Source organism: Macadamia integrifolia, chromosome 11, assembly GCF_013358625.1.
Source record: "Macadamia integrifolia cultivar HAES 741 chromosome 11, SCU_Mint_v3, whole genome shotgun sequence".
Classification (NCBI taxonomy): Eukaryota; Viridiplantae; Streptophyta; class Magnoliopsida; order Proteales; family Proteaceae; genus Macadamia; species Macadamia integrifolia.
Window position 1 is genome coordinate 21,330,414 of NC_056567.1, and position 20,408 is coordinate 21,350,821.

General features: G+C 39.9%; 1 protein-coding gene across 1 annotated transcript; it reads left to right on the forward strand.

The window, feature by feature from the left end:
* The first annotated feature begins 7,841 nt into the window (after positions 1-7,841).
* LOC122093602 (DNA-directed RNA polymerase II subunit RPB2-like) lies at positions 7,842-19,996 on the forward strand. Its single transcript, XM_042663959.1, has 26 exons — positions 7,842-8,192; positions 8,585-8,830; positions 9,311-9,532; positions 9,613-9,903; positions 10,126-10,323; positions 11,812-11,879; positions 11,973-12,059; positions 12,145-12,265; positions 12,352-12,396; positions 12,491-12,628; positions 12,714-12,786; positions 12,873-12,949; positions 13,085-13,192; positions 13,306-13,422; positions 14,072-14,227; positions 14,315-14,419; positions 14,591-14,716; positions 14,807-14,884; positions 14,986-15,081; positions 15,159-15,274; positions 15,372-15,441; positions 16,004-16,057; positions 16,164-16,307; positions 16,488-16,787; positions 18,631-19,053; positions 19,256-19,996. The coding sequence occupies exons 2-26, from the start codon at positions 8,594-8,596 to the stop codon at positions 19,379-19,381; spliced, it is 3,576 nt and encodes a 1,191-aa protein (XP_042519893.1). The 5' UTR covers positions 7,842-8,192; positions 8,585-8,593; the 3' UTR covers positions 19,382-19,996.
* The last annotated feature ends 412 nt before the right edge of the window (positions 19,997-20,408 follow it).

The window sequence follows — 20,408 nt, forward strand, 5'->3', positions numbered from 1 at the left end:
TGGGGGTCTGGAGCGATTAAACAGACCGGTTTATAAATCCTCAACACCAATAAGGAGGTAATGGAAAGACAGATGAGTTAAAACAATGCTGTTTCTCTTTAGATTGAAGTGTCCTTTTAGAAATACCAAGTACAGACACTTTTCTCCGTTGATTCTGTTAAGCATTTTATGGGCCTCTACTAACGATTCACCCGCTTGAACTTGAACTTGAACTGAATTTGAATATATGGTTCTAAGTTAAGCTCACTAAAATGGTACCCCTGTTTAAAGACTCCATCAACCACTACACTGAAAACTAAACAGAAATTTTCATGCAAACAGCAATCACAATAGTCAATCAGAACAAGTCAAACCTATGGACACCAACAAAGTCTCAAGTCATGTTCATACTGAAAACATGGAAAAGCCAAGGGGGGCCGATTTAGTTTCTCCTGTCTCAATTGTTCTTCTTTCTTCCACTTGGAAAACTTGGGTGCATGTCAGGCACTTGGATGAGTCCCCATTCATGGCCTGTTAACTCTTCCCTTGTATCCATCCTCTTACTTGACCCTGTACTTGTCCTTTTTCATATGACTGGATTCAGTAGAAGAAGAAGAAAAACTTAGTCCAGAATCAGAAGTTAGGGGTCTCTCATCTATGTTCCTTCGGCTGTAACTTGAGGGGCCTAACGTCAGCTCAATATTGCTCCCATCCTCGATCTCTTACACTCCGACTCCACCTTCCACTGCAGTATATTTTTCAGCAGGTTGTTCCAGGTCATGTTTCTTCGGCTTCTGTGGCTTGTGTCCTTCCTTGTACCTACTACTTACTTGACTCAAACTAATCTCATTTTCCATATTCCATCTATTTGCGCTCTATCCATAGGGCCCATTGCTCTTCATGTTCTTCATCAACATCTTCTGAATTTCATACAAACGATGAAGTTCATATACCTGCATGATCATTATCGAAGCTTAGAATCATTGCTTTGATGGGTATCCCAGATTTGGGATTGCACTATGGGATGTACGGCCTCCAAACCGGACGATGAAAACACAGTTAGACCTGAGTCAGACGTTGCAAGTGTAATAATATTCTGATTATGTTTTATTAATCAAGATTACAGAATATATATACATAAGAGATTACATCTGATACGGTTACACAGTTACACAGTTATAACAAACAGTAGCAACTTGTCTAGGTAACAGCACGTGAGCTAGACATGGTTGGTGAGGGTGTGTTAGCATGTGTGGCCGTATACTGAGGTATCTCTCTAATATGCCCCCGCAAGCTCAGCGGTGGTGGACCAACATTGAGCTTAGCACAAAGAAATGTAAACCGCTGACGGGACAAAGCCTTGGTAAAGATATCCGAAACTTGATCAACCGTGGAGATGTAGCGAACAACAAGTTGTTTGGAAGCCACCATATCTCGGACAAAATGAAAATCAACCTCTATGTGTTTCGTGCGGGCATGGAATACCGGATTGGCCGTTAAGTAAGTAGCACCAATGTTGTCGCACCAAATAGTTGGAGCATTGGCAAGGAAAACACCAAGTTCACAAAGTAGAGAACGAAGCCAAACAATTTCTGTGGCAACAGAGGCAACCGCACGATATTCAGCCTCTGTGGAGGACTTAGACACAGTGCGTTGTTTGCGAGAAAGCCAAGAGATTAAGTGGTTGCCAAGAAACACACAGTAACCAGAAGTGGATTTACGATCCACAGGGCAGCCGACCCAGTCGGCATCCGAAAAGGCTGTAATGGATACTGTGGTATTGGGCTGAAAGTGAAGACCATCAGAGAGTGTATGTTTTACATAACGAAGAATTCGTTTCACGGCTGTCCAGTGGATATCAGTTGGGTTGTGCATGAATTGGGCAACCCTATTGACCGAAAAACTTAAATCTGGTCTTGTGATGGTTAAATACTGGAGAGCACCAACTATTTTTCGGTATTGAGAACCATCAGCCAAAGGTGTACCAGAGGAAGTGTCAAGAGGAGGCCCAGTAGCCATTGGAGTTGAAATGGGCTTTGCACCATCCATGCCAGCATTAAGAAGTAAGTCAGTGGCATACTTTCTTTGATTGAGAAACAGGCCATCAGAGCTACGGCATACTTCAACACCCAAAAAATAGTTTAAGTTGCCCAGCTCTTTGAGAGCAAATTCAGAAGAGAGAGCCCGAACCAATGCAGCAATGGCACCATTGTTGTTACCAGTGAGAAGAAGATCATCCACATAGACCAAAAAAAAGATAATATCAGTATTCTTCCGATAGACAAACAGTGAGACATCTGTTTTGGAGGGGATAAAGCCATATGAAATCAGGTAGGTACTAAGACGGGTAAACCAGGCGCGGGGTGCCTGTTTAAGACCATAGAGAGACTTCTTCAGATGGCAAACATAGTCCGGAGTTGCTTGATCAACAAAGCCAGGAGGTTGAGTCATAAAAACTGATTCAGTGAGATCCCCATGTAAGAATGCATTTTGAATATCGAATTGCTTAAGGGGCCAGCCATAGGTAACAGCCAAGGATAACACTACCCGAATTGTTGTAGCTTTGATAACCGGACTAAAGGTTTCGGAATAGTCAAGCCCAGGTCTTTGATGAAAACCTTTCGCAACAAGCCTCGCCTTATATCGATCAATGGACCCATCAACTTTATGTTTGAGACGGAACACCCATTTACATCCCACAACATTCATACATGGTGAAGGTGGTACAAGATCCCAAGTGCCATTTCGAAGTAATGCATCAAACTCAATGTTCATAGCCTGTCGCCAGTTAGCAGAGCGCATGGCTTGAGTATAGCAGGTGGGCTCAATAGAGTCAGGAATGGAGTGTTTAGTTGCAGTCAGGTTAAGGCGTCGAGATGGCCGAAGGGAGCCAGTTTTGGATCGGGTGACCATCGGATGAGAGGATGGATGAGTTGGAGGCTCAGATCGGTCATTAGGCCCAAGAGAGACCTGCTGGGATGATGTGTGTTGTGTTTGGACTTGTTGGATTGGAGGCCCAGTAGAGATATCATAAGGTGTTAAGGCTGGTTGAGGTGGAGGCCCAATAAGAATATCACCATGAGTAGATGGGGAAGACTGATTTGGAGGCCCAGAATTGGTGGTGGTGGCTGGTATGTCTGAAACCGATAAAGGAGGTGTGTTTGGTGGAGGTTGCAAAGAGGTAGAGGGACAACAAGGGTAGAGTATAGGTGGAGGACTGTCAAACCATGGATCCAGAGTCATCCCAATGGAGGTATCCCAGAAGGAAGAGGAGGACAAAAATGGGAAGACTTGTTCATCAAAGATAACGTGACGGGATACATACAACCGTTGAGTGGAAAGATCCAAACACTTGTAACCTTTGTGAGAAAGGGAATAGCCCAGAAAAAGACATGGTGTAGACCGAGGCTGAAGTTTGTGAGTACGGTAAGGACGCAACCAAGGAAAGCATAAGCACCCAAAGGTACGAAGGAAAGAGTAATCAGGATCATTTTGAAAAAGACGTTGTAAGGGAATTTGAGAAGAAACCACAGTGGATGGGAGACGGTTTATAAGATACACAGCAGCTTGAAATGCATAAGACCAGTAAGAGGGAGGAAGATTGGCATGAAGTAAAAGTGTGAGTCCAGTTTCAACAACATGACGGTGCTTGCGTTCAGCAGTACCGTTTTGTTCTTGAGTGTGAGGACATGAAACACGACGAGATATACCAGCGGTAGCAAGAAAAGGATCAAGTTTCTGAAATTCACCCCCCCCATCGGTCTGTAAACATTTTATGTGACATGAGAAATGATTTTCAACAAGAGCTTTAAAGCGAACAAAAATTGAGTGAACATCAGATTTCCGCGACATTGGATACAGCCAACAATATCGACTAAAGTCATCAACAAAGATTACATAGTAAGTGAAACTGTCGACAGAGACAACAGGGGCTGGACCCCAGACATCACAATGAATTAATTCCAAAGGAAATTTGCTTATAGAAGTAGACAAAGTAAATGAAAGTTTGTGACTTTTAGAGCAAGCACAGTCACTACAAACAGAGTGCTTATTAGTACTAGTAGGAAGAGAGAAACGATGAACAACGTCACGAACGGTATTGAAGGAAGCATGACCAAGGCGACAATGCCAGTCAGTAATTGAAGTGCGAACAGCAGAGCAAGCAACTGCAGTAGGTGAGGTAGACTGAGGAATTTGATATAAGCCATCTTTACTCAACCCCTGATAGAGGACCTGTTTCGTTCGCCGATCCTTAACAACAAAATGAGTAGAATAAAACTCAAAGAAGGCATCATTATCAGTTGTAAACCGATGAACAGAGAGTAAATTTCGTCGAATATTAGGAACATGATAAACAGTAGGAAGATTAAAGGGAGTTGAAGAACCTGGAAGAGTGCAAGATCCAACATTAGAGATTGGGAGTCCTTGACCATTCCCAACAACAATGTGGTCAGAACCAGAGTAAGGAGAGGAAATAGCTAGATTGCTAATGTCTGAGACAAGATGATTATTAGAACCTGTGTCAATTAGCCAAGAGGCAGTGGAAGAACAGGAGGAATTATAACAAGAGAGAGCAAGGGAATTACCTAAGAAGGCATGATTAAAGCGTTGAGGGCAGGTTGAAGCAGAGTGACCGGCCTGACTGCAAATCTGACAAAGTGATGAAGAAGCAGATCCGGAAGAGGATCCTTTGAAATAAGACTGTTGTTCCTTGTAACGAGTTGGATCAGTGTTCCGATAACGACCACGCTGATAGGAATGATCTGCTTGATTTTGGTCAGAGTAACTCTGATTAGACTGTGAACGATTGGAGCGGCGATTTCCATGATAACCACGTGAGAACCGATTATTGGGGAAACGACGGGAACCTGGAGGTCCAGTTGACGATCGACGCGAATCACCTCCTGAGAGAGCAAGATTCGCTGTTGTAATACCAGCAACAGGAGTTGAGGCTTGAAGAAAGCTTTCATGGCTTAATAATAAGCCAGTGAGTTCTACAAAAGACACAGGAGAGGAGCGAAGCCGGATCGATGTCGCAAAGTCGCGAAAATCAGGACCAAGACCTCTAAGGACTGCAAGAACTAGATCTTCATCAGATAGAGGCTGATCGATCGCAGCCAGTGTATCAGCGATTGACCGAACATTCAAGATGTACTCTGTGATCGACTCAGTGCCATGGTGAAGACGAAACAGCCGATCTTTGAGGTCCATAACTCTTGTTCTTGAGGTAGGAGCATAGATCCGACTTAGAGTCGTCCAAGCTTCTGAAGAGGTAGCAGCACCAACGACATGAGAAATAGTCGCTTCAGACAACGACGATATGATCCAACTCAGAATGAGTTGATCTTGTCTCTCCCACAGATCAGCAGCTGTTGCAGAAGCCGGATCAGAGGACGACACAGGCCGAGGGAAAGACCCATCCACAAACCCTAGAAGGTTGTATCCACGAAGAAGTGGTAGAAATTGAGTGCGCCAAAGCAAGTAATTCGAGGCATTAAGCTTCAAAGGCAGGTGAGGAGAAACATTGGTAGAAACCACCTGCAAATCTGAAGCAGAGCTTGTAGCAGAAGAGGGAGAAGCCATGAGAGGATCAGAAAAGAAAGCTCGTTTGAGAGGTAGCTCTGATACCATGTAATAATATTCTGATTATGTTTTATTAATCAAGATTACAGAATATATATACATAAGAGATTACATCTGATACGGTTACACAGTTACACAGTTATAACAAACAGTAGCAACTTGTCTAGGTAACAGCACGTGAGCTAGACATGGTTGGTGAGGGTGTGTTAGCATGTGTGGCCGTATACTGAGGTATCTCTCTAATAGCAAGGAGCGGGCGTCGATTCTTCATGCCTGAGTCAAAGAAGAAGAAGAAGAACTTGTTCCCAAAGTTTGTTTGGGAACAAAATATATATATATATATATATATATAGAAGTGTACAGGCCGTGGATCTTGTTCCCAAAGTTTCCTTCATTATTTATTGGGTATGTCTAAATGTAACTGATTCGGTTACAAAAACCTTGTAACCTAAATTACTGTCCCCATTATTTTGTCATTTTGTGATTGCATTTAAGGTCAAAAATGTAAATTACTGTGTCTCCATTATTTTGTCATTTTGTGATTGCTTTTAAGGTCAAAAAAGTAAATTCAACCTCAACTTTTTGAATTGTTACTTTGATTTTTTTAAGTTGTTATAAGATTTTTTACGGTTTCGATTCGTTTGATCTGGTCCAATTCAATTTTTTACCGATTTGATAAAAACTCAAATCGTTAAAGGTTCGTTTTACGTTTCTCTTTATTAGTCCAACCCGCTTGGACTGAAAATAGACACCCTTACTCAAAGCAATAGACCCAATCACCCAATGGTTAGTATAAGTTTTTTCTTTTTTTTTTTCAATCCCATGTTGGACTTTAGAGAGACGAGGAATTGAGATTTGAGATTCCAAACGTAGTGATGAGTCTATTTGAGGATAAAATTCCATTTCTACCATTTTTAAACACTTTGTCATAAAAGGTGGTGCAACAACTTTTAATTTTTTTATTGGGAATATAAACACATGAAATTACTTTTTGAATCCTCTTGAACCAATCATTTCTTTCACATTATAGGACTTTTAGGTAACTAGAAGTGGCTTACAAGCCTTTTTTGTAACCTACCTAGGTTACAACCAGACAAACCCTTATTTATTTATTTATTTTTAAAGCAAAAGGGTAAAATAGGAAATCTCTCCTTGATTGACGATGGTAGGGGTGTCAATTCATGGCCTGACCCGACTAAACCAACTGGGACCGATTGTTTATAGATCGGCCTGGCCCGGACTATTTATTAAACGTGTCGGTCTCGATTTTGCTACTTGGACCGTCGGGTGCCTGACTGAGATCGATCAAATAACACCCTACTAAGACCGACCTATTGTGCATCGGCCTGGCCCGATCCTTTAATGATTGTAGAATACCTATTTTACCCCCTAAATTAAAGAGTAAAAACTAAAAAGTAAAGACATGTTCACATTTTAAATAATGGTTATATTTGGTATCATTTATTGATTTATTGTCATATTTTTGGGCTTGCATGAGTGGGCTGAAATATAAGAACACCTTTTAAAGAGGGCTCGTTAAAAAATTGGTTAAAGCCCGTTTAATATTAAACATGTCCGTAGCCCGGTTAAGGCCCGACTAAAGCCTGATTATAGCTCAAGGCCAATCGACCAAATATAAAACGTATCATGCCCTCAATAACTAAGCCCGATTAGTTAAATAGATGGACACGGTGCAGTCTTTGAAAGTCTTTAAGCCCGATTAAACCCGATCAAAATCCGACCGGCCCAACTGGTTGACACCCTTAGACGGTGGACTCAAAACTCTTAATGCGTAGAGTTAAAAAATATTAAAGTTTTAATTAAAGATAGACCAATGAGATGTTGCCATGCACGGGTTGGAGCGAATTTTCGTTCGGTGCAGCCCTAAGAAGAAGATGATGTGGAGGTGGTGGTGGGTCCTGCATATTTGTATAGAAGAAAGGAAAAAATAACAAAACATAGAAACAAAGATGAGGTATTGGGGTATTTTAAGAAGTAAATCTTTTCAAATTCCTAACTTGTGGATGTAAATTAAAATTTTAAAACTATCAATCTTCTAAATAATTTTCTTATCTTCGATTTAGTAACTTTCCTTTTTTTTTTTTTTTTTTTTTTAATCAGGTTTCACTTACCATATATGACAAATATCGAGACCAACCGGCAGGCTCATTTAATACGCATATTAAACGTATATCGGTTGATTGGGAAAAAACGTTTCCCCCCCTTATATTTTTCACAACGGATCCTTTTCCATAAATATGCATAAACCTGACCCTTATTCCCTTCGTCTCAGTAACCCCATATCTCATGAACCCCATCTTGCCTTCGTCTAAGAAAATCAAAACAGTGAAGTGGAAGTTCGGAACCCTTGCCCATTCCCCCTTCCCCCTTCCCCCATTCTTCTCCGTCTCCGTCTCCGTTTGCGGCGGCGGGCTGTCAAGAACGATAGCGAGGACATCAATACCACCTGCTACCTTCCTCTTCTTCGTTTCTCTTCCCATAGGTTGTTGAAAACCCTAATCCAGGGCGGTTGCAGTGGTCGGAGGGAGATTGCAGCAGCGGAAGGGATACATCTCCGTTCTTCTTCTTCTTCTTCTCCTTCTCCATTCGGCCAGCGAGTCTAATCCTCTGTAAGATTTTTCTGAGTGAAATGGATACATCTGCAGGTTATGAGGTTACTTTTTGTTGATGTGTTGATAGAAAATTTAGGTTCTGGAATCGCTACCATAACTTGAGTGCTTTCCCTGTATAAAGGCGGGAATGGTGACAAAAATCTGAAACAGTAATGCGTTATAAATTTAAATTTTTAACCCTGTGCACTTTTACTGCCACCAAATAAAAAAAAAAAAAAAAAATAATAAAAAAAAAAACGTAGTACTTGGGATATATAAAACCCAAACACCCTGTCCAGTAATAGACAGTTATCGTCTTGTTGTTGAACCGACGACGCTTTAAAGTTGCTGGAGTTTTCGTATTTGCTTATGGAATCTATTTCTCTTTCTCAAACTATGATTTGCTTAAGGAAAATCCAATGTCCGGGGAAGACAATGATCATACTATTCCCGACGAAGAAGAGGAGATTACGCAGGAAGATGCGTGGACTGTCATCAGTGCTTACTTCGAAGAGAAAGGTCTCGTGCGTCAACAGCTCGATTCTTTCGATGAGTTTATCCAGAACAGCATGCAGGAAATAGTTGATGAGTCTGCTGATATTGAGATTCAACCAGTGTCTCAGCATAATCCCGGCCGTCAGCCCGATTTCCTTGAGGTATGCTCTTTCTTCTGCTTCTCCTCCCCAGATTTTCATTAAAATTGGGTTTTGGAAACCTTCATTTATAGGTTTATTGACTGTACAAACCAAAAGTTTGGGGAATTTTTTGTGGATATACTGAAATTATAAGTAGGCTTTGCTGAAATTCTACTCCTGCAAAAGTTTTCTTCTTCTAATTCTCCTCCCCACATTTACATCAAAACTGAGATTTGGAAACCTTCGGTTTTAGGGTTAATGGCTTGACAAACCTGAAGTTTAAGAAATTTTTTTTTTCTACTGAAATTGGATTTCTCCTTATCCTCCTCCCTACTTTTACATCAAAATCTGGCTTTGAAAACCTTCATTTTAAGGGTTAATGGCTGTACAAACCAGAAGTTTAGGAATGTTTTTGTGGATGTACTGAAATTGGAACTATATTTTGCTGAAATTATACTTTTTGAAAGTTTTGTGAAAGACTATTTCTGTTATTGGATGCAGACTATATACAAGATCAGCTTTGGACAAATATACTTGAGTAAGCCAATGATGACAGAATCGGATGGGGAAACGACTACTTTGTTTCCCAAGGCTGCAAGGTTGAGGAACCTCACCTATTCGGCCCCCTTGTATGTGGATGTCACAAAACGAATCATGAAGAAAGGGCACGATTGTGAAGAAGTAACTGAGACGCAAGAGTTCACTAAAGTCTTCATTGGAAAGGTAATGAAGTTTTTTAGTTTTTTATTGACGTTCACTGATTTTTTGGCCCCTCACTGTGCTTATTATGTGTTACATTTCAGGTTCCTATAATGCTCCGGTCAAGTTATTGTACATTATATCAGAATTCAGAGAAAGATCTAACAGAGCTTGGGGAGTGCCCATATGATCAGGGTGGATACTTTATCATTAATGGAAGTGAAAAGGTTTTGATTGCGCAGGAGAAGATGAGCACAAATCATGTGTACGTGTTTAAGAAGAGGCAGCCTAACAAGTATGCCTATGTGGCTGAGGTCCGTTCAATGGCGGAATCTCAGAACAGGCCGCCCAGCAGTATGTTTGTGCGGATGCTTTCTCGGGCTAGTGCCAAAGGGGTGAGTGATTGTGATTCCACGTCACTTATTCTACTTGTACTGATACTGTGCTGGATTTTACAGAGCCTGTTCATGCATGATAGGATTGGGATCTGATCATAGAAAAGATTCTCCTCAAGAAAAAGTTTTCTGTTAAATATGCTCAAGAAATTTTTTACCTGATGTCTTATCTTTTGAGTTTCCTATGCCTTATATGATAATATTCCTTTCTTCTTGATTCAGGGTTCCTCTGGACAGTACATTCGTGCTACCCTTCCATATGTCCGAACAGAAATCCCAATAATTATTGTATTTAGGGCCCTAGGATTTGTTGCTGATAAAGATATATTAGAGCACATATGCTATGACTTCTCTGACACTCCGATGATGGAGTTGCTTCGGCCGTCCTTGGAAGAAGCATTTGTGATCCAGAGTCAACAGGTATCTCCTTGATTCAATGGTTTTCCCAGCTATATTTTGTAGTACTGAATTGAAAGGCTCAAACAATACCAATAACAAGATCTTTATTCAGAGAAATATTCTGCTTTAGGGAGATTAACCAAACCCAATCAGGTGGTCAAATTAGACTAAAACCTAGATCGAGTTCAGTTAATGGGAAGGGGAATAAGTGCTGGAAATTTGAGATTGATGTACTAAGTCAGATCAGTAGATAAGGTTAATCCTAGTAACAATAGGATGGGGGGCATAATGGTAGTTTCACCCAACAGAATATGAATTAGATTTGAGAAATTATTCAGTCATTGATTTTTACCCGGAACTGAGATATTGCTAAAATAACATATCCGATACTGGTTTTCAGAATAATACTAAGAGACAAGGGTAAAACTGTAAATTTAATGATGAAACACAATGATTAGAATAATTTTTAATGATCAAGGATTGATTCTTGCAACATGTTGGTCACAGGGAGAAAACTTGGAAACAACCACTTCTGCGAAGCAGGGGTAAGGCTGCGAACATTTGCCCCTCCCATACCCTGCAGTAGCGGGAGCCTCATGCACTGGGTTGCTCTTTTTTTGGTTAAGGATTGATTCTGAACATGTGGACATTATCAGTAGAGAAACTACTGTACTAGATCTCATGATCAATTCAGACTATTAGAACCTACACATCAGCTGATATGAACACAGGAAGATTAGGAAATCAGAAATAAATCAAGATCTACAGGTAAGACTTAGTTCAAAATCTTATTGAGTTCATCGTTAGGGTTTTTGAACAACCGCTCAAAATTTGAATGAATTCTGATGGTTGGGTTGGCCTATTTAAAATTCATGCAAAAAAACATGTGGCGTATGGACTTCTAGAAGCAAAGTTTTAGTTGTAGAAAAATTAAAGAATACTCACTTGTTAATGGATGAAAAAGATGATGTAACAATAATAACAACAAAAAATAACAGCTGTGCTTCACATCTCAAGGTGGTTTGGTTGGTTCAAACGCCAACCTACCTTGATTGCACACAAGCAGTTCCTTGATCAAACACGAGACCTGCAAACATGAAGAGGTAAGCAAAAACTGCTTTTTCTTTGCTAAATTAGTGTACAATCTTAGCCTCTCTTACACACTTGTATAGAAAACTCAAAAATAGATTCTTACATTAGAAGGAAACGCCTAACCCAATCCTTAACTAATTAGGTAATAGTAACTGACTAGGAAACTGAAATCATAAAGAGAACTGCTCAAAACAGGATTAGACTTATAGTGGAATCCACAGCTGTCAAGGCGTCGCCTAAGCATCTAGGTGGTTTGTCTAGGGCCTAGGTGACTGTGGCCTTAGTGCTCTGGCTGAAGCCTTGCAGCATATCATGTGTACTAGTATTACATGTCAGTACTTAAATAAGTGTTGTTTACATTGATATAGCAAAAGAAGAACTAAATTCACTTGGGTTGTGTGCTTTTACCTGCTGTAGGTTGCATTGGATTACATTGGGAAGAGAACTAATCAAGTGCGTGTCGTCACAAGGGAAATGAGGATTCAGTATGTATTGGGCTAATCTACTTGCTTCTCGGACCATCCTTTGGGTTTGTAGTGTGGATTATTTAGTTACATCTGCAATTGGCTCCTTTGCAGGTATGCCAAAGATATCCTTCAGAAAGCAATGCTTCCTCATGTTGGTGTCGGAGAATATTGTGAAACGAAGAAGGCTTATTATTTTGGGTAGGTGTTCTCTTTCATTTTAGTATGCATTACAATGGCTGCTTGAACATTGTTTGAAAATCTTGTTGGGCTTCTTCTCTGTTAGTTACATCATTCACAGGCTTCTGCTATGTGCACTTGGCCGGAGGGCAGAAGATGATAGGGATCATTATGGCAACAAGAGGCTAGACCTTGCTGGACCTTTGCTTGGAGGCCTGTTCCGCATGGTCTGTGCTTTATGATGTCATTTAGGTTGTTGAATATGCAGCCTCAGCATTTCATGTCTAATTGTTGAGTTTTGATTTAAGTGCAGTTGTTCAGAAAGTTGATGAAGGACGTTGAAAAGTATGTTCAGAAGGTTCACTTTCTCACCATGCTTAATTTGTGGGTTTATTTTCTTGTTTGTTAATGTTGTATGGAGTCAGTTGTAGCTGATTATTCCCTATGGACAGTGTGTTGATAATGGGAAGGATGTTAACTTGCAATTTGCTATAAAAGCGAAAACAATTACTAGTGGCCTTAAATATTCCCTTGCTACGGGAAACTGGGGACAGGCAAATTCTGCTGGTACAAGAGCTGGAGTTTCACAGGTTGGAGTTGCATATTCTTCTCCCCCACTATATGAATTGCATGTTTCCAGAAGTATGGTTTAACTTGACTAGTTTATATTAACAGGTTTTGAACCGTTTGACGTATGCGTCTACCCTGTCTCACTTGCGAAGGTTAAACTCTCCTATTGGGCGTGAAGGTAAAGCCCATAAGTGCCTGCAAACCATTTAGGCTCGTTGTCCTTTAATTTTTGATTATTAACATTCATATTTATCTATCTATTAGGGAAATTGGCGAAACCCAGGCAGTTGCACAATTCCCATTGGGGGATGATGTGTCCTGCAGAAACTCCAGAAGGGCAGGTAAATATTTTTGCATATAAGTATTTCTTTTTTTATTGTACCTTTCGTTTTGCAATTGTATTCTTGGTAAAGGAAGAATGTTCTATGATTCTGCTTAAAATCTTGACAGTTTGAGTTCTTTATGGCTGTCATTAGGCTTGTGGACTTGTGAAGAATTTGGCGCTAATGGTGTACATTACTGTGGGATCAGCAGCAAATCCCATACTTGATTTTCTAGAGGAATGGAGTACAGAAAATTTTGAGGTATCTTTAGCACTTTCCCCGCTTTTTAAAAATTTAAAAGGCTGTGGAACCAGATCCTCTATTCTAATGTCTTTGTACTAGTAATTTGTGTTTTTTCCTTTTTGTCTGGTTAGGAAATATCCCCTGCGGTTATTCCGCAAGCGACCAAAATTTTTGTCAATGGTTGCTGGGTTGGCATTCATCGTAATCCTGAGCTTTTGGTGACGACGTTGAGACAGCTGAGAAGACAGGTCCGTTTACTTAGTTTTGGGAACTTGATATTTTCCTGCATTGGTAACTGTTTCTCTATGTGTGCGTTATGCCTTTTCCAAATTAATATTTTTCTACATGGGTAACTGTTTCTCTCTATGCGCTATGCCTTTTCTAAGTTAATATTTTTCTGTATGGGTAACTGTTTCTCTTTACGCGTTATGCCTTTTCCCTCCCTCTTCCTTTCATCTTCATCCTCCTCCTTATGCTCTGTTTTCTTCTTTTACTGGTGAATGAGTTGGATCTCATTAGTTTATGCCTATGGCATTTAGTGAGTTCTAAGTTCTTTGAAGTGTTTTGTAACTTATGATGATGAAATTCTATCTTCTTGATGTCATGATGATTATATTATTTAGATATGGGGATATCTGTAGAATTACTTCAATATGATTGAAGTTCTAGGGTTTTACTTCTTTTGTTGCTTTATTTTTCTTTTTCCATATCGGATACATGTAGCTGACCCCATTTAGTTGGGATGAGGTTATGTTTATTGTTGTTGTTGTTGTTGTTTGTTTAGATACCAGTAATATGATATGGCCAACATCTGGGTGGTAACTTTGTTTTCCTTACACTTTTGTTACATGAATCTGTTGTCTGTTGAGCACTGAAATTTGTTTGTGTCATTTACAGGTTGATGTCAATACTGAAGTTGGTGTTATCCGAGATATTAATTTGAAAGAGCTTCGACTTTATACTGATTATGGCCGTTGTAGCCGTCCCTTGTTTATTGTTGATAAACAAAGGCTACTTATAAAGAAACAAGATGTCCGGGCCTTGCAACAAAGGGTCTGTTTAAATTTGAATTTGTTGGCATTTCTGTGTGAAATCAAAGAAGAAATTGACTTATAGTTTGAAGTTTGAATCTCTATACAGGAATCCCCAGATGAGGGTGGCTGGCATGATCTTGTGGCAAAAGGATTCATAGAGTATATAGACACAGAAGAAGAAGAAACTACCATGATTTCCATGACTATTAATGTGAGTATTAATAAAGCGTCAGACTGCTGGAGCTTATCTTTTGTCTTCACATAGAAGTGATAACGTTGGTTTCCATGACCATTTCAGGCTGTTTATTAACTTTAATATTTAAATTCCATGCATCCACTGTTGTACTGTTATTCTGATATTGTTTTGGAATATTTGTTGCAGGATCTTATAACTGCGAGGCTCCATCCTGAGGAAGCTTATTCCGATACTTATACTCACTGTGAAATCCATCCATCGTTGATTTTGGGTGTCTGTGCATCTATTATTCCGTTTCCTGACCATAACCAGGTTGATTTGTCTTGCTTCTTGTCTCTATTGGAAGTTCCTTCACCAATTTTCTTCCTTGTTCCTCACTTTCTCCCTTTTGTCATATGACAGTCCCCTCGTAATACTTACCAGTCGGCAATGGGCAAACAAGCCATGGGGATTTATGTCACAAATTACCAATTGCGAATGGTTTGTACTTGCTTTCTTTTGTCCATTTTTATTAACTTTTCATATTTTAGGCATTTCGTCTTCTATAATTGGCTGTTCTCATTCATCTTTTTTTCACACAGGATACACTGGCCTATGTGCTCTATTACCCCCAGAAGCCTCTTGTAACTACTCGTGCCATGGAGCACTTGCACTTCAGGCAGTTGCCAGCTGGAATTGTAAGCATTTGATTTGTATCTTTTTTTTTGGTTACTCATTATGCCTATATTTCTAATGGTAAGTTTTATGTGGAAAGAATTCTATCGTTGCGATCTCCTGCTATTCTGGATATAACCAAGAAGATTCTGTTATCATGAACCAATCTTCAATAGACCGGGGATTCTTCCGATCATTGTTCTTCCGGTCATACAGGTAACTCCATTTATTGTGGCTTCTGTATTTCAGTATTTCCTTGTGTTTCGTCAAACTCTTTGAGAAATTTTGTATTATTGACAATGCTCATCTACAGGGATGAGGAAAAGAAGATGGGAACATTAATTAAGGAGGAATTTGGGCGTCCAAATAGGGAAAATACAATGGTGAGTGCTAAATTTTAGTTGTGTAGGCTTAATAGAGAATATTGTTGAGAGCATTGTTGAGGGGAATGAACTTGGGTGGTTGGATGACTGACTTTCCAGAATTCATGTATTGAACTTTCTATGTCATGAACAAGTGCCTAGCACAGTGGCTGAGCTGTCGTGCGCAAAAGGCTCATGCTCACCATGAGGTCTCGAGTTCAAGCCTCCTGGCTGTTATCTACTTCCCCTCCCTACCTATTAAAAATAAAAGCACTTTCTGTGTCAGGAATTATGATATGCATCTTATTTATTTCAAGAATCTTGTAAGCTAATACGGATTATGTTAAATAATTATTTTATAAACTTATTATTTAGCATCAAACTAGGTGTCTTCCTGGCACATATCTTAGCTATCTGGTTGGAACATTAGATGAGCTGTGAGAAGCTAGTTTGATGAAAATCATAGGCAGTCTTTGCTTAGCATTGGAACTTCCTGGCTGCATAGCTCAGCACATTTGACAGCAATGATCTTTGTTTTTTGTTGTTTTCCGAATTGTGTAATGATTCTTGCCACTCTTTGCAGGGGATGCGACATGGATCTTATGATAAATTAGACGATGATGGTCTTGCCCTTCCTGTGAGTATATGAAGATAACTGCCAATACTGATTCCGTTTTTCTTTTTTTTGGGTCATTGGAGAAACAGTTTACTTGATAAAAAAAAAATGTGTTCTTGGGAATTAGGGCACAAGGGTCTCAGGTGAAGATGTTATTATTGGAAAGACAACTCCAATTGCTCAGGATGAATCTCAAGGGCAAGCTTCACGGTACACACGCCGTGATCATAGCACAAGTCTAAGGCACAGTGAAAGTGGGATGGTAGATCAGGTACAGTTGTCAATCTATTTTCAAATTAGGAATTTCTCTTATGGAATATTATGTTACAATGTGTTACTTGTAGGGAAACTAATATGTTACACAAAAAAGTTTTGTTTGTTTCATTTTCTTAAGCGGGGCTTAATGTTGAGTCCCATCTTGCTTATGTCCTGCATGCTGGTACTTCTGTAGGTTCTGTTGACAACAAATGCTGATGGTTTGAGGTTTGTGAAAGTAAGAATGAGGTCCGTCCGTATACCTCAGATTGGAGACAAGTTCAGCAGTCGACATGGTCAGAAGGGAACAGTTGGTATGACATACACACAAGAAGACATGCCATGGACTGTGGAAGGAATTTCCCCAGATATTATTGTGAACCCACATGCTATTCCTTCTCGAATGACGATTGGACAGCTCATTGAGTGCATTATGGGGAAGGTTGCTGCTCACATGGGGAAGGAGGGGGATGCCACTCCTTTTACTGATGTCACAGTAAGTATCTTGGGAATGTTACTTTTTTAGGGATACATGGTCATTTAATTTCCCCAAAATTCCTTCTTGAGACAATGATTTAAGCTCAGATTCGGTGAACCTCATACGAAAATGCTGAACTCAGTTTTTATGAGCTTCATATCCTACAAACCAAAATTCTCTTTCTTCTTAAGAAAATGCTTAACTCAGATTCTGTTAGCCTGATGAGCCTTAATGTACAATGATGTGTCAAAAAAATAGTTACTTTTTATACCCCTTAGTTTTATGAGATTCCGACGCCAAGGGTCCCATTTGACTTACTTGTCAGGTAGGGCAGTGAGTGGCTTGTGAGCTCCTTTCTGTGAGGTTAGAAAATCCCTTCTTACCTTTTAAAGTTCTTTACAAGAAAGGTAAAGTTTTTGTAGTATATTAGAGCAGAAGATCGCTGGTGGTCTTGTCCAAACTTCTCTGCAGATGAGGATCAGCTGAAAAGGAAGGGGGGGGGGGTTATGATTTAGTTTGCCGATGGATTTAGAATATCTTTTATTTATTTTCCATTTTTAGAGCTAGGATTAGTTGGTAGTATTTTTAATTAGATTGAATTTTATCAGTTGCTAATTAGGATAGTTTCTATTTTTAATTAACTACCAATTTTATGTTTTGATTCTCTTTAAATAGCCATTAATAGAAGAAAACTGAGATTGAGATTTGAAGTTTTAATTTGAAATTGGATGTTTGCTTGGTTAGATCATGGCTGCCGTGACCCTCTCTTTCTGATTTTCTCTTCTCTTCGTTATTCTTCTCCTTCTTGCTGGTTCTCTCTCCCAGCCCTGTTCTGGGTGGTAGTTGCAGCCCACTGACACTGGGTTCTACTCCTTAGTGCTTGATTTTCTGGGGGTGAGGTCTTGAGTGAAGGTAGCCCCCTCCTTGGCGACTCAAACCTTAGAACCTCTCTTCCAAAGCTTGACCTTACTCTGAAGAAGTCCAAACCAGACTCAGATCTGAGTTTACCATTGCCAGATCCAGTTGCAGGTGCTTCCCACGTCACTCCAGCCTGCTGATCTGAGCAGCCCCCTGGTGAGTTTGGTACGCTTTCTCCTTAGGAGTCTACGTTTGAAGTCCCAAGATCAACCGACTAGATTTGAAGGAGTTCTCTGCGTTGAAGGCTTGCTGGCTGCCGCTTCTGAACTCCATCGTGAGGAAGAAGAAAGGTCTTTTATTTTCATTATATAACTTCTGCTTATTACAGATAAGTCCTTTCAATTTTTAAGTTCTTTATTAAAGACATCCTTTCTTTCCTAGTTTGCAAAGTAACCCTTCATTCTTGGTTTTGTTTCAATTTAACCCCACTACTATTTTAATTTCCAGAATTGCTCATTTCTCTTTGAAGTTGATTCCTGTTAAGTCCTTAGTCACTTATTTCACTCTATAAAGCTCCTAAATCTTATCAGAAATTACATTATTGCCCCTTGTTTGCCTAGAGTGAACTATTTGGTTCTTTAGTGGTCCCTAAGCGATTTGATTTCAGTCATTGGGATCCGGATCCGCATCAGGTTAAGCATGGTTAGCCTATTCATCGAGAAGAATAGTATCCTAACCATAGGTCATTCTGACCACTTGAAAATGCTTTGCGTGTTAGATGTTCTATTGTTTCCAACGCCTGGACTAAGTCATAAACTGCACAACTGATGTTCAAGATGCACTTCTATCTGAGAGGGACTCTGTTAACGCTGTGATAATTTATATAAATAGATGCCTATATCAGAATGCTGCGTCTCTTTTTATCTCGTCAAGTTGAAGTATCTTCAGTTCAAATAATCAGTATGGGCTAATTGTCATCTTTTTTATTTTGAGATATATGCAGGTGGACAATATCAGCAAAGCCCTCCACAAATGTGGGTATCAGATGCGTGGTTTTGAGACCATGTACAATGGTCATACAGGCCGGAGGTTGACTTCGATGATTTTCCTGGGTCCGACGTACTATCAGAGACTGAAGCACATGGTGGATGATAAGATCCATTCACGTGGGCGTGGTCCCGTGCAGATTCTCACAAGGCAGCCTGCTGAAGGTCGGTCTCGAGATGGAGGTCTCCGATTTGGTGAGATGGAGCGAGATTGTATGATTGCTCATGGGGCTGCACATTTTCTCAAGGAGCGGTTGGTTGACCAGAGTGATGCCTATAGAGTTCATGTTTGTGAGCGTTGTGGGCTGATTGCCATTGCCAACCTAAAAAAGAACTCGTTTGAGTGTAGAGGTTGCAAGAACAAGACTGACATTGTTCAGGTAAAACAGAATTATTGATTCCTGCCTCCCTGGCTTCTGCGGGAGGATGAAATTCCAAAACCGTTCCCCCTCCATCCCCCCCAACCTTTCCAATAAAGGGTATTTTTTTTGGGTGGTGATATTTATTTATCTGCTTCTGCGTTTCAGTTGTAGGTATTGTTCAACTAAACAAGTTTGCTACATGTTTTGTGATTTTGTGCAGGTTCGCATACCTTATGCATGTAAGTTGCTTTTTCAAGAGCTCATGTCGATGGCCATTGCCCCGAGGATGCTTACAAGTGAACTGAAGGCAATCAAAGACGGGAAGAAAGTGGTTTTGAACAGATGATGCTTTATTCGGAGGCGTGGAACGGATTTTCCAATATCATGGCATCAACAGTAATGATGAGCAACTCATGCTGAAGTTAATCATTTCAAGCTAAAAACTGGGCACATTTGGAACTGTTGTTGATAGTGGATTTGTTTGGAGATGGGACAGGAAGTTGGAGATATGGGGTATTCATTTCAGTGACACCGTAAAAGATTGACAGAATCCCTTCCCTTCCACTTCCACCTACGGAAGGAGTTGGGTAAAAGGAAAAAATGAACCAAAAAAAGGGAGGGGGGAGGTGGGGGAGGGGAAACGATGGGTAGACGGTAGACTTGTGCTTCGTTTTCTTTTCTGACCCTATTTAAGACTGGGATACCCTATTTAAGACAGTAGACTTATGCTTCATTTTCTTTTCTGACCTTATGTATGACTGGGATACCCTCTAGTCCTTGGGAGATACAAGGAAACATGTCTAGTTGAGGATTTCCTGCATAACAAACTAATATGGACTGTTAACGTTATACACTTTGTAGTTTTTTCCTTCCCCGGTTGTATTGTGTGGAGAAAACAATTGTACTCTTAACTGAAAACTAGATGAATCAGTAGAAAACAAGCTTACTTGTGATTTCTTAAGAACTACAAACCCGGATATTTTGTGGAATAGCCTAGGGTAGAGTTACCCTATGTCAGAGACTAACAACCTAGGGTATGAAGTCAAATGTATCATTTTTGGAGTCTGATTTTTATAATCTAGTGTATAGTAGGCCTCAAATAAGCTAGATGATGAGTTTCAGGGCCAACTCTCTTATGGCCACTATAACCTACCCCGGTTTGTCTTGAAAAGAAAACCAAATACCATATCGCGTTGAGTTCTCATACAAGTGAAATCAAGGCCTCAATTTAAGCCCTATAGATTGTGAAATAGAAGCAGTAATAGCAGGATTACAAGCATTTAATTTTTTTATAATATTAAGAAGTTTTACACTTAGAACAGATTGTGAAGCTATAGTAAAATTTTATAAAACTCTTAATGAGAAAAGAGTGA

Coding starts and splice junctions, on each gene's coding strand:
- LOC122093602 (XM_042663959.1), top strand. CDS start 8,594: ATGTCCGGGGAAGACAATGATCATACTATTCCCGACGAAGAAGAGGAG. Junction 12,787..12,872: donor CTCTCCTATTGGGCGTGAAG/GTAAAGCCCATA, acceptor TCTATCTATTAG/GGAAATTGGCGAAACCCAGG. Junction 16,788..18,630: donor CTCCTTTTACTGATGTCACA/GTAAGTATCTTG, acceptor AGATATATGCAG/GTGGACAATATCAGCAAAGC.